This window comes from Capra hircus, chromosome 12, assembly GCF_001704415.2.
Source record: "Capra hircus breed San Clemente chromosome 12, ASM170441v1, whole genome shotgun sequence".
NCBI lineage: Eukaryota > Metazoa > Chordata > Mammalia > Artiodactyla > Bovidae > Capra > Capra hircus.
In genome coordinates this window covers 58,153,247-58,168,349 of record NC_030819.1, presented here as the reverse complement: position 1 = coordinate 58,168,349, position 15,103 = coordinate 58,153,247, and the positions used below count along the sequence as shown (strand labels likewise).

General features: G+C 34.0%; 1 protein-coding gene across 2 annotated transcripts in view; it reads left to right on the top strand.

Annotated features, from left to right (window-relative positions):
- Window positions 1-15,103, top strand: part of N4BP2L2 (NEDD4 binding protein 2 like 2) — a 71,909-nt gene that overhangs the window by 12,617 nt on the left and 44,189 nt on the right. For both annotated transcript variants that reach the window (XM_013968170.2, XM_005687525.3), the window contains 3 exons: window positions 380-468; window positions 853-929; window positions 3,494-3,640. In XM_013968170.2, the coding sequence (XP_013823624.1) occupies window positions 380-468; window positions 853-929; window positions 3,494-3,640 (313 nt within the window). The remainder of the gene's footprint in view (window positions 1-379; window positions 469-852; window positions 930-3,493; window positions 3,641-15,103) is intronic.

The window sequence follows — 15,103 nt, the reverse complement described above, 5'->3', positions numbered from 1 at the left end:
ATCATTAAATGTTTGTCTCTTTTCATACTCAGACCATATTCAGATGTAACTTGCCCCTACATTTTCTGTAAATGAAAGCTCTAGACTGAAGTCTTCATTAACTGTAAGTTCAACAGAATATTTCCCCTAAAATGTCCTTTACAGCTAGTTTTTTAAAACCAACATTCGGTCTGAAGAAAACCCATTACATGTATTTACATGTCTCTTAATTCCACTTAATCTAGCAGAGTCCTTTTATTTCCATGCACTGACTCTAGAGATTGCACAGTTTTGTTTTTAAGTACAGGGATGTAGAAAATTGCTTAATGAATGTTTAAATTTTATTTTATATATTTTTATCTAATAGTTCTGTTTTTTTTTAATTTATTTTTCATTTCAGCAAAGCAAGCTATCAATCAGGGGAGATCGCCGGTCATAATAGACAACACTAATACACAAGCTTGGGAAATGAAACCATATGTGGAAATGGTAAATATGAGATATGAGAGAGTTTTTCTATTCTTTTCAGTTTTTTCATATTCTGAAATTTCAGTTACTTTGATGTTTACTATTAAAACATTTGTTCTTGTTCTCTAAAGAGGTGTGTCCATTTGCTCAATTTTTTAAAAATTGAGAATGGTGCTTATTAAGCAATATATTCATCTTGTTAGTTTTGCCTGGACTTGAGAATAGTGATTGGAACTTGACTGTTAAGTAGCCTTAAAATTTTTATAAACCATATTATTTTAAAGGTAAATTTTTCTTGGTTGAGCAAATTGAGAAGTATTGTCTAAGTGAAATTTATATGTCTTCCATCTTTTTACTTTAAGAAGTATTCTCTGGGTTTTTGTTTTCTTCCTTTCTTTTGTGTAGGCCATAGGAAAAGGATACAGAGTAGAGTTTCATGAACCTGAAACTTGGTGGAAATTTGATCCTGAAGAATTAGAAAAGTAAGGCACTCAAAAAAAATTTTTAATCTCTTACCTTTTTTTTTCTTTCTTTTCTCCTTTTCATGATCAATTTCTTTACTAGCTTTTGTTTGTTAAATCTTTGATACCTGTGAATAGGGACTATTACTACTGCTGCTGCTGCTGCTGCTAAGTCGCTTCAGTCGTGTCCAACTTTGGGCGACCCCATAGACGGCAGCCTACCAGGCTCCGCTGTCCCTGGGATTCTCCAGGCAAGGACACTGGAGTGGGTTCACTTTCTATTAAGAGGAGCATTGACTTAAATTCAACTTGTTTGAGGCTCTTTGCAGAATTACATTTCCTTAAATGTTCTTTGTTAAGTGTGTTCGTTACTTTTTCTTAGTGACTTCCTGCGTTGGTTCCCAGTTGATTGAATGCTAGTGGAGATCCAGAAAACTGAGAGAAAAACTAGGACTTCTGCTTTTTAGCTAGGCCACTTCTCTGCATTGCCTTTCCAACTTCATCTCCTTCCCATTTTAGATCCCATCGCCTTTTTACCTGATGCTTTTCTCTCTCCCCCTTTTCCATCTTTACTGCAACATATCCATTATCCTATAGCCAAGATTTAGGGAATCAATGTGTTTAAGAATTCAGATTGTTATTTTTTTAATTTTAGAAAGGTAATACAAAACCTGTACCTAATTGTTAGCACTCCTAGCAAGAGTTTGGGGCAGCATGGCATAATCAAACATCTCAGTGTTTCTGCAGCAGATTGTGAATGATCAGTCTATTCAGATGAGAAAAATTTATATGGTTTAATGTTCTGAGTAGATCATGCTGCCATATGAGTACAGGCATGGTTAGACTTTGCTTCTGCATGAGTCAACAGAAAACTGAATTTTCAGAGTATTTTAGATTTCAGGATTTGTGAGGGATTGTGGTCTTGTATATTTTCAACCCTGATCTTCCATTTGTGTTTACCTTTATTCATTTCCCCTGGTTTTCCTGACTGTAAATCATTTTTCCTTTCTTCATTTTCACTCCTCCTACCTCACCTTTGTTGACAACTTTTAACTCACATACCTTACAATTTACCCATTAAAAGTGTACAATTCAGTGGTTTTCAGTATATTCACAGAGTTGTGCAACCATCACCTCTCTTTTTAAGACGATTTTTTTCTCCCACGTTTCCCTCTTCTGCTTGAAACTGTTATTCTGTGTATGGTGTTCAACTGCTTTCTTTCCTCCTTGCCTTTCATTCCTTTTGTATCTTTGAATTTTTATTGCTTTGGTTATCTTTCTTTCCCTTTCTAATTTGCATGCCAAATCAAATTTATGAAGAAACTGGTAGATATTATTAATATCTGGTATTCTTTGCCTGCCCTCTGTGTGATTATTGCTCCTCAGGTAGAAAGAAGAGAGAGTTTAAAAACTAAAGATACGCTTAATGAAAAAAAAAGTAAAAAAAAAAACCAAAAAAAACAACTAAAGATACTTGGCTTGTGTTGAATAAGTAAGTCAATGGAAGTATTGTACAGTTAGGCTTTATTTGCATTTGAGACTGTTGAAACTTATTATAATTCTTAATATAAAATAACTTTACAAACTAAAGTCAATTTAACTGCTATCTAGTATAGTTTGACAGATTTTTATGTCATTTTTCTGGGAAGATGGGTTAGCTTTAGTAAGTCTAGAACTTAATAAATGTAAAATATGTTCTGTATGTTTTGCCATGTCCAATCAAGTTACAGAAAACTACAAGGGTTAAATCCTTAAAAAAATTTTTTGAGAGACAAGAATAATTTGTAAACCACTTTTTGCTGTCAAAATTAAACTCACAGAAAAGTACATTGAAAATATGTAGTTTAACAAGTTTCTCATAAGTCAGATATTCATTTAACTGTTACTCGTGTCATGAGAGCTTTACTAACACTTTAGAAGTTTTTTGAATTCCTTTTCCTGGCAACAGTTCCCTACAATTACTTGCTTGCTGTTCCTTAAAGCCTTTTTTTTTTGCTTTAAAAAAAAAATCCTTCACTTTAGCACCATAGTTTAGTTTCTTTCAAAGTTTATATATTAATAAATAGAATTACACAATATATAGTCATTGTCTCTAGTTTCTTTCATTCAATACGATGTTTGTGAGATACGTAAAAATTGTATTGCTAATAATAGTTTGGTGTTGATAATAAATTTTTTAAATGCAGATGTGTTAAAAATAACTTTTACAAGTTATACATATTTTATATTGATTTTTGTAAGTGCTAGAAACCCAGTCAATTCTTCTGTAATTCTCAAAACGGTGTTGCATAATCTTTTTATTTTGTTGTTTAAAAGTTGGGGGTCATTAACTCAGTGGTTCAGTGAACCAGTAGTTAGTTCTATGTGAAGAAAGTATAATCAGTTAACATTTTGCTGTGATTTATGGTATTTTAAGCCTTTTTACTATATTGTTTAAAACTGAGAGAGCCCTTTTTATAGAGGTATATCTTCTAGTATTTATTTGCAAAATGTGATTTAGACTCTCTTTTGCTCTGTTACTCTAAAATAGGTTAATCCTATACATTCTTAAAAAATAGAATTAAAATCCTTTTCTTTTTTGTTAGGAGGAATAAACATGGTGTGTCTCGAAAGAAGATTGCTCAGATGTTGGATCGTTATGAATATCAAATGTCCATCTCTATTGTAATGAATTCAGTGGAACCGCCACACAAAAGCACACAAAGACCTCCTCCTTCACAGGAGAGACAGAGGTGGGGAGGCTCTCTAGGCTCACATAATGAAGTCTGTGTTACAAATAATCATTAAGTTGGCTATTTCAGCTAACTCATTTGTTGCTTGCCCTTAAAAAAAATTAGTGAGCCTGTCTTGAAACTTAAGTAGTTTCAGATTTTAACAAAAGACCACGTTGCCTCACAAAAGATGTTCCCAGCAAGTTGTTTAAATTCTGAAGTGTAAATAAAAATTATATAAAATTGTATTTTAAATGTTTTTATAATCTTTTGTTGTAATACTTTTGGTTATTATGAAGACCCCTGAGTAGAGTGGGTAGGAACCAGAATGTTTTTCTATAATTGAATTTTAAACTGATTTTATCTTTTGTAGATGTCAGACAGTTTTATAGTTCATACCTAAATTCAACTTTTCATAAAACTTTAGTATTTTTCTTTGACTATCTTAAATATTTAATATTAACTTGTTATAGGAACTTTAGTTGATTCTTCTATTCATAATACTGGTAAAATTATGCTTTTCTGCAAATTCATCTTTTAAAGTATTTCTAAGCTGTAATTAGCATATCACTTACTAAAACAAAATTCTTTGTCAAATGCCAATACAGTAGGTATATCAGTCACCAGGGCTTTTTTCCTCTGTAATTTATGTTTTCATCACCCTTCTTCTTAAGCCATTCCCTGTCTCTCCATACTCCCCAATTCTGGAATGAAAAACAGGGCAATGACTATATAGTTTATAAAAGCTCTTCACGTTATTCTGATAGTATATCACTTTTCTTTATTTAAATTAACACAGGATAATTCTAGTGTGAAAAATATTTTAGACAGCTCCTTAGCATTAATTATAGGAAGATTTGTCCTCTGGATTGTTTTACTTCTCCAGCTTTTAGCTTTTCTTTAAGGACAACTGTGTATCTCACTTTATCGTTTTTGTAAGATTGTGTTCCATCACTTAAAATTTTAAATTCGAGATGGAATTCATTTCAGAGCTCTTGGGCAATTCATCCTAATTTTGCTCTGATTTATCCATTTTTAGGAAAAAAAAAAAAAACAAGCTAATTACAACTGTTGAAAATTTTTTATGTGTTTTACATGGTAATAGTTCATGTCCTTTAAGTCTTCTTTCTCCTAAACCAACCTATCCTAAATCCTACAGTATATTTTTTTCTTTAATTTTATTTTGTATGAAGTATAGTTGATTAACAGTGTTGTGGTAGTTATAGGTGTAGAGCAAAGTGGTGAATCTCATAATCTTCCGATGTTGTTAAAACTTTTTAGAATTTTTTTTCAGCTTTAAATGTTCTCTCACATCTTTATATTACTTTTTAACTAATATTAAATTATTAAGTGATACTAATTGCAAGGCTCAAAACTAAACATAGTACTTTAACAAGGTCTTTATTATATTGCCTTTAATGAGTTAATATAATTTTTATTTGTAGTCTCCAGTACTGTTTACATTTAAATGAGTATTACTGTATTTTATTTTGTTTTAACACATGTATGTTTGTATATATTTGTTCATCCTAACTATGATAATAGTAGAAATATACTAACTCATGTTTTATGTATAAATGTATATACAATTATGTGTTCATGTTTCCTTTATTCACTATTTTCATAATTCTTTTGTTTCAGAGTAGTACTTCCTGGTATTTGGGCTTGCTTTTCCCAGCATTTTATTATGTAAATTGACATTTTGAAATAGAAGAAGGATTTAATTTTGGGACAGGTGAAACAACTGTTAGGTATATATTTTGTGCTCCTTTCTCTTTGTCCTTATAAAACTTTATTTAGAAGTAATAGTACCATTAGGTTTTGAACAGCAGCCAGATTTATTTCGAGGATCTAGAGAATTGCCTTTGGAAGATACAAATGATGAAGCAACTTGTTCATAATAGTAAGTCTATAAAATAAATTTCCAGATTTTATTACAGATTAAATGTCATCTCCTAATAATTTTTGAGTAGTAAAGAGATCGTTAATCATTACCAAATATTTTTAAAAGTTATAAATGTTTACTGAGGTGATGAGGTAACATTCTAGAAGATGTTTTTGTTGGGGCTTTTTGTATTTTTTTTGTTTGTGTTTTGGCCACACTACTTGGTATGTAGGATCTCAGTTCCTTGACTAGGGATCGAACGTGCACCCCCTGATTGGAAACATGGAGTTTAACCACTGGACCACCAGGGAAGTCCCCAATTTTTTTATTTTTAAAAAACAGTAAATTAAAAGTTCCCCCAAGCATTCTGACTAATGTTATTTTTCACTTTGGAACAGTAACAGAACAGAGAAATGAATATGTAATAAAAGATGAAATTCACCAATTAAAAGTTTTTTCATCCAAGTTTTTCCTTCTATTCAGACATTCTTTTTTAAAATTTAGATATATTCCTAATGGACTAGCTCCCTCTGCTGCTTCCTGCCATTCTGAGTTGTTCTCCATCACAAAGAAAAAAATGGGCATTACTCATCATATTTAACTAAGGTGAACAATTTAGTTAAACAGAATATAGATTCTAGTCTGGTTCGGAAAGATTCTTTTTGAAAAGTAAATTTATATTTTTCTATATGTCAGTACTGCCAATAAAAATATTTGTATGGTAATTAAGTTGAACTTTTGATGCTTTTTAAATTGATCTTTCATTATTCACTTTCCTAAAAGAAAATATTAGCTTTTTAATATATTATGTGTTTTAAAGTAAGATTGTTTACAGAAAATCAGCTTGTATTTTGTTGATGGTATGATAGGGTGGATTTAACTACTTGAAGTTTGCTTATCTCTTACCTAAATAATACAGGTTATGAAATTTTCCAGTTTTATAAATAGGTAAGTTTTGAAAGAATTTATAATATCAAAGGATATAAAATATTTGTTTTGCCCATAATTGAGTTTTTGTTGTGGTGGAAATGTCTGACTTTCTGAGTCTGGTTTTCTAAGTATTTTCAGAGAAAATTGGTAATGTTCTGTTTGGAAAAATGTTGAAGAAATGTGGTTGTTCATGTATTAGTACCTTGATGAGATAGGTGTCCTAGGGTTTATTGAAGTATCATGTAGTAGTGTAACATAAATGCAGTAACTGAGGATTAACTGAATCCTAATAACTGAGAATTCAGTTGGTAGGGCTGGAGTGTATGTCTGTGTTTGTCTGCAACCCTTTATAAATAGAGTAATGCCTCTTAGTCTAGAATCATAACAAAAGACAATATTACTTAGTTTTGTTACAATGACCATTCAAAATAAACATTTGATGGCAGCAGAACAGCAGATCATTAGTGGGTTTTGTACATTACAATTTACAGTCTTCAGTCATTCCCAAAGTAGATACAATGCTCGTACATTACAATTTATAAATAAAAATTTTTTTCTTATTAAAATTGTTAGCTGTAATTTTTGTGAAAGGAAAGATTATGTTAAGGGATTAATGGTTATCCTCTTTGGTGATGGTTTTCTTTCTCTTTGCAGTTAAATAAGATCTGCATATTTTATTTTATTTTTTAAATTAAGGTATTATTAAAGCAATTGGTTTCCCTATATGTATGCCAGATTTTTTTCCTTAAAATATCCTAAAGATGGCGAGAAGTAGTATTAAATGAATTCATTGAAGTAGATTCTGAAAGGAGTAATTAGTGATTGTCTTGTGTGTGATTTTTATTCCTTTTTTTTTCTTTGCTGAGCAGCATTTAAATTAATTCAGTTCAGTTGATTCAAATTGCCTAAGTCTTAAGTCTAAACAATTTTCAGTTGTGCCTGGCTGTAAATTTCAGAGCAAATCTTGAAAAGTTTATAATTATGATTTTTGCAACTAAAATTAGAAAACTTAGATTCAGTATCTTTATATAGATTGTACTGAATGGCCTAATTTTTGTAATGGAATATACAATTTTGAATATCACCTATGGAAATTCTCAATACAGTTTTGCTGTCAATTTATACACAGAAACAAGGGGAAAGAGTAGCATAAAAATCTCTGAAAAGAGATCCTCAGAGAAAAAATGAGTTATTTTTGAAGCTAGAACTGTGTCAGTTTGGAACGTTTTGACTTTTTGTTATCTTTAATAGAAGATAAATTTTGTTTATTTTGGTTAGTTAGATTAGAAATAATCCTTTTCTTCCCTTTCCTCCTAACAAATTTTATTCTCTGAATGATAACCCTGTCTCATTCCAGATATAAAAATTGCAGTCATTACAATGGACTTCCCAGCATGAAGTCCATTAACTTTAGTAAGCTGTCTTAAGTGTGTAAAAAATAAATTTTTATCTAACACGGACACAGCCATACTCTAACCTCTAATCTTAGATATAGTCACATTACCAGAGCATTGTATCTACTTTGGGAATGACTGAAGACTTCATTGGTGTTGTGCAGTTGTTAATATTTCCGTGTTTGTGTTTTTTTTTCAATTGAACTGTTTGTAAATTAATGGGAAGATGGAGAGATTTTTGAGATGGCCTACTAGGCTTTTTGCCTTTCAACTTTATTATAGGTAGGTAAGGGAAAAAAAATAAGAATAATCTGTTCATTCATGGTTAAAACTGTGTTCAAGTTCAGTACAATCTATTAAAATATACTTTATTTGGATTATTTTTTTGTTTTGCAGTTTCATCTGTATCCTCAGATAGGACATGTAAAGATAAACTTTTACCCTACAACAGTAATTATACAACTTTGTTACTGTCTCTTCAATTGTAGTTCTGGACTCTTCAGTCTTTTTAGTATATCAGAATGAAAGAAAATTTGATTTGGAAAAGGATCATGAGTTCTTTCTTTTTATTTATTTTTTATTTTAAAAAAATAAACATTTTTTTCATTTTCTTTTTTCTTCTTAATGGTATTAGAAATCATGTTTCTTTCATAGTCTTTTCCTATGCATGTTTTCTTTTTCTCACTCCATTTTCTGCTCAGCTATCCTCATGTTAACTTCATAACATTTTTAATGAAGATGGTGGGATGGTAAGTTTCTGTCAAAAATAGAGGTAACTTTTTTCCCTTCTGTGTTACACTGAACTCATTGTTCCTTATGAACCTTATTTCATCATGTTAAACTTAGAAACTACAGTTTTGCAGTTTCCTGACTGTATGGTTTAGGTAGAACTTTGATATGAAAATAGTTGGAAAGGTTTATAAGAATCAATCGGTGTTACTGTTGTTGTTGTTTAGTCACTAAGTTGTATCCTACTGTTTTCCCACCCCATGCGACCCCTAACCTGTTTAGCCCTCCAGGTTTCTCTGTCCTAGGAATTTCCCAGGCAGAAATACTGGAGTGGATTGCCATTTCCTCCTCCAGGGGCTCTTCCAGACCCAGGGATCAAACCTGCATCTCCTGCTTGACAGGCAAATTCTTTGTTACCACTGAGCCACCTGGAAAGCCCTGTTCACTGGTTAGGAATCCCATAAGCATAATGTAGTACTTGGATGTATGTATTTGAGAAAAACTTATTTTACAGTACTCAAGCCTCTTCCTGATAGACCAGTTGATAAAAGTAGTTGGAAACTCACTCTTATGGAATTCACTGTTGTCATGATTCTTTTATCTGACCTTAAGTGAATGGTTCTGAAAGAAAGCTGAAAGCTATTTTTGAGTTCAACTTTTATAGGTAATTCTTCATATTCTCCAATACTACTACAACGAGCAATAGGATTTTAATACAAACAAGCCTTAATTTAATAATACTTATTTAAGTAGCTACCATTTAGTTAATGCCTGTCAGTGCCTATCCCTTTTCTAAGTGTAATTGTGGATGTAATTTTTATATCATACAGTCTCTCTAATTTTTTATAAAGAGAAAACAGAAACTTAAGAGAAATTAAGCAATTTATCCTGTGAACATAGTTTCTCTGGGAAGTGATGATAACTAGGAGTCACATCTAGTTCAGACGTATTCCTCATTGCAGCTCATTTTAAACCACGTAGTTATCTTTGGTTAAATTCTTGTTATTAATTTAGGGTCTTTTTCTAGGCAGCAAAGAAATTCCAATGGAAAACTGAGTGCATTTTTATGGTACCTTTTTGAGTATATAGGGTTAGAGGTATGTTGACTCACCAGTGAAGCTGAGTGAAGAAATCTGAAAGTGACCATTTATTTAGAATGCTTCAATTCAGTTCAGTTCAGTCGCTCAGTTGTGTCCAACTCTTTGCGATCCCGTGAATCGCAGCACGCCAGGCCTCCCTGTCCATCACCAGCTTCCAGAGTTGACTCAGGCTCAGGTCCATTGAGTCCATGATGCCATCCAGCCATCTCATCCTCTGTCGTCCCCTTCTCCTCCTGCCCCCAATCCCTCCCAGCATCAGAGTCTTTTCCAATGAGTCAACTCTTCACCTGAGGTGGCCAAAGTACTGGAGTTTCAGCTTCAGCATCAGTCCCTCCAAAGAACACCCAGGACTGATCTCCTTTAGAATGGACTGGTTGGATCTCCTTGCAGTCCAGGGGACTCTCAAGAGTCTTCTCCAACACCACAGTTCAAAAGCATCAATTCTTCGGCGCTCAGCTTTCTTCACAGTCCAACTCTCACATCCATACATGACCACTAGAATGCTTATTTTAAGTCAAAATGGAAAGCTTGGATGCCATTTAGTATATAATTATTTTCTGCAAAGTGTACACTGATGGTTGATAATGATATTTCAGCAACATCTTTTGAATTACATTTTTATATATGCTGTTGTGCTTTTATATTTTATTTTAATATCTCCTGATTTTAGCTAGCACTTGAAATATGTAGTATTCAATAAATGGATTGTTAAATTGTGTAAGCTGTGTGTTTTGCTGATTAATTTTGAGAGAGTATGGGGCTTCCCTGTTAGAGGAGCCTTTGAGGGAGTTATTTCCTAAATAGACCAACACTGTTTTAAGTGATGTTAGTGGATTCTTCTTTTGATGTCCACTTATTTATTAAGTGTGCTAGCAGTAGCTGTCATGGAAATCACATTAGTTTTCTGAATTTCTGAAGAATTTAGGTTTTTTTACCTTTTGTAATAATTAGCATCCTTTTTCTTTTATGTTGTTTACATTAATTTTCTAAAAGAACAATAAAGGAGCCTGTTAAGTTTTCTACAGAAATAAAATATTGAATTAATTAGATTCTGTAAGGAAAGCCTTTGAGTACAAAATGAAGAGTTCTTACTGTTGAAAATGTGCCTTATTTTGTTTTAGTTAACTTAAAAAATAGAAGGGCTGGATCTTACTTGATTTTTTTAAATTCCTTGAGAGTAGTTTCTGGATTTTATTTTTGTTGTTGTTTCTAAGTTGGAAATCAGAGGTAGAGTTTTTGTTAGAGTGGGGAAGAAATAGCATTGGTTTCATGTATAGATTAAGATAGTTTTTGGTTCATGAAACTGCATTAGGAGATTGAGATTATTGAAATATTATGTAATGTAACACTGACAAAGATATGGTTAAAACATTTCATTTTGAATATAAGTAAATTGAAGTATTTATAAGAAATGTGATAGGAGACCTGGGTTAGACATTTTGAATTAATTGGAAAGTAGTGAGGAAAAAAATTTAGTTCTGGGGAATGATAGGAAAGAAATTGTTAAAGCTGGAGAGCTAGTGGTCAAAAGTGGTAAATTCTCCTTCTACATCTTCCCTTTGCTGTGTAAAGACCAATAGAGCCCAGGCATTATACTAAGAAAGATTATCTTTCTCTGATGGCTCAGCTGGTAAAGTATCTGCCTGCAGTGTGGGAGACCTGGGTTCGATCCCTGGGTTGGGAACATCCCCTGGAGAAGGTAAAGGCTACCCACTCCAGTTTTCTGGTCTGGAGAATTCCATGGCCTGTGCAGTCCATAGGGTGGGAAAGAGTCGGACACGACTGAGTGACTTTAATTTTCACTTTCTTAAGGGCGTGAGAGCATGATCTTCCTTGTCTTGACTTTGAAGCTTTGTCCTTTAAAGAGTCAATAAATATTTGTTGAATATTAAATGTCTTCTCCAGAAAATAATCAACCTCTTGATACTAGGGACCCATTCATCTAAATACAACAACTGTATAGGGCAGTTCATAATTTAGGAAACATGGAGATACAAAGTGTGAATTAGTTGTGTTTGATACTTGCTAAGAAAGAGCGTCCAAGCAGAGAGGAAGGCTCATCCATCTAACTTGTTTTATCTAACAGTATCAGAGCCTTTTGTTTGAAATTTTGAATCTTGTTAGTAGTCTTTAGATTTGTGATCTATGATCAAAAAATTAAATACTAGAATACAGGTAAGTAGGGCAGCCTTGAGACTTTGTTTCTTTTAGGGTCATTTAGAGATTATTTTTTTATATTTTCTTTAACACTTCTATTCTTCCTCTTAACTTTCCCCATGAGACTTCATCATGTCTCACTAGGACCTAGTAGTCTCTCCACATTTATCTTTGCCACAGAGGAACTAGAGAAATCTATAACTTAAATTTTTTTAAAGTATAAATTACATCCCTCCTGCTTAAAGTCTATGTGATCTGGCCCTTGGCTTCTTCCCTGACTGTGTTTTGTACCCTCTGCTCTTCATTTACTACATTGTGTCTATACTGGCCTTTTGCTCTGTTTTTCAGATATGCAAAGCTTGATCTTGCTTTAAACACTAAGCTCTTTTTTTCTTTCTGGAATGCTCTAAATTGTTTCTGTTGTTCCCGTGCCTTGCATAATTCTAAGCATTCAAGTCTCACCTCAGTGTCACCTCCACAGAGAGCCCTAACTATTCCAATCTAAAGTAAAGTAGCCCCACCTCTGTCACTCTGTTAAACCGTCCTGTTGTTTTCATCACAGTACCTGATAGTAGTTGAATACAATTTGTTGGGGGTCTTTTGAATTAGAATATAAGTTCTATGATAACCTGTTTGTTCTGTTCATAACTGTCCGCAGAACCTAATCCATTGGCTATAGTAGTGCAGGACCTCCTGTGTGCGTGTGCTCAGTCACCAGACATTTTGCGACCCTATGGACTGTTGCCTGTCAGGCTTCTCTGTCCATGGGATTTTCCAGGCAAGAATACTGCAGTGGGCTGTCGTGCCCTTTTCCAGGGGATCTTCTGACCCAGGGATTGAACCCAGGTCTGCTGCATTGCAGGCTGATTCTTTACCACTGAGCCATGGGGGAAGCCCTTCTTTTAATAGTATTTCTCCCCAATGGTGTTTTCTTTTTAAACCTGTCCTCTGTGCTCCAGCCTATATACTTAACTGCCTAGTTGAGATTTCTACTCTAAAGCCTGAAAAATTGAATCTGTGATCTGTCACATCTGTGGAACTCCAGGATTTTCATTCGTGGAGAATGGATCTACCATCCATCTATTTTTGTAAACAGATACTTGAGAGTCTTCTTTGATGCCTTCTTCCCTCCTTCATATTCAATTCATCAACTGGGGTATTTGAATTTTGCCACTTAATTATCTCGAGTCTCTTCATTTTTGACTGCCATCTTTGTATTGGGTTGGCCAAAAAGTTTGTTTGAGTTTTTCCATAAGAATAGTTTGAATTATCATCTCTTCCTGATGCTGGAGTCCCCACAGCTGTACTTTCTCTATTCTAGCCCTTTTTTCCACAGTCTTAGAAGACTGAAATATAATGTAGATATAGAATAGTGCTTAAAGTTTAAGTATATAGCTCAGTAGATTTTCACAGTGAACATACCCATGTCACCAGAATCCTACTCAAGAAGTAGAACATTACCAGCAAATTAGAAACCCTTAGTGCCCCCTTTTTTCGAGAGTGATCTTTGTAAAATGAAAATATGATCATGAATAAAACCTTTCAGGTGCTTCCCATTGCTGTTAGGATAAAGACCAAAAACCATAATGTGGTTGATGTGGCCCCTACCTTCCTTTCCAACCTCATGTTTTGTTACTCCTCATACTTTCTGTGTTCCAGCCCTACTGGCCACTTCTCAATTTCTTGAATATACTATTCTGTTCCTTTTTCCTGGAAAGTTCTGTGTGCACACAGCCTTTCCATACTCACCCTTCAGATTGGAGCTCTTCAAGGAAACCTTCTTGGATGTAGCAGGCAGGCTTGGTGAAGTCCAAAATGCATATTATACGCTCTCATGTACTTTTTTCCATTAATTTGTATATGATTATTTCCTCTCCCTTTTATTCTTAAGCACCGTGTGTTGGAGGTTGTACCAGTTACATGGTCATCAGAACAATGAGAAAGAGTGGTATTCAGTGTTCATGCAATAAGTGAATATGAGAAGTCTCAGCTTGTTATGGGCTTAATTGTGTCCTCTTAAAATTTCATGTGTTGGAAGTCCTGATCCAGTATTTTATAATGTGACTATTTTTAGGATACAGACCCTTTAGAGGTAATTAAGGTAAAATGAAGTCGTATGATTGGACCCTGATCCAATATGATTGGTGTCCTTAAGAGGTGATTAGGATACAGACACACAAAAAGGGAAGACCTTAACAACACTGGAGGAAGACAGCCATCTGCAAGCCAAGGAGAGAGGCTTTTGAAGAAACCTACCCTGCTGACACCTTGATCTTGAACTTCTAACCTCCGGAATTGTGAGAAGGTTAATTGCTGTTGTTTAAGTAACCCTGACTGATGCTTTGTGGCTTTGGAAAACGGACACAGATTTTGGTACTGGGAAGTGGGATGCTGCTCTAAGAAATATCTAAGAATGTAGAAATGGCTTTAGAACTGGCTATTGCAGAAGCTGGAATAATTTTGAGCTTCATGTTAGAAAAAGCCAAGGTTGCCTTCTGTGATTATAGTTAGAAATATGAACATTAAAGGTGATTCTGCTGAGGGCTCTGAAAGAGGGCTATCAGGAAGGTTTCTATCACTTAGCATGTATGATCATATTAATAGAAATAAGAAAAGGGTGCTTCTGATAAGGTCCCAGATGAAAGTGAGGAACATGTTACTGGAACGTAAGGAAAGGCAGTCATGTTATAAGGTGGCAGGAAGCTTGGCTAAATTGTGTTCTATGGGTTTTGGGAAATTGAACTGTTCAGTGATAAACTTGGATATTTAACTGAAATTTATAAGCAAAGTGTTAAAAGTGTGGCCTGGTTTCTCCTTGCTGCTTATACTAAAACACAAGAGGACAAAGATAATTGGAGAAAGATTTATTAAGCAAAATGGAACCAAAACTTTGAAGATTTGGAAATTCTCAGCCTATGCATGTTGCAAAAAATTCGAAAGTGTGTTCTGGAGACAACATCAAGGCTGTTGCTAGACAACCATTTGATAAAGGGAGTATGGACATGTGACTTAGAGATTCATAAAGCCATCTAAGCAGGACCTGAGATTGGGTTATGGCAGCAGAAACACTACCAGCTTGGACTGAAAGGGACAGAGACAGGATGAAATGAGGGAGGCTGTCAGACTTCCGATTCTATAAGACAAGTCAGTAGAGCCATCTGTGTCACCTGGCTGAAAGCAAGTGTTTTCCTCCAAGAAAAGAGTAGCATGACTCTGAAGGCAATTCAGAGGTCAACAGGGCTGCCACTGCCACCATGGGGTCAGAGCACCAAGCCTGATAGGATGGGGC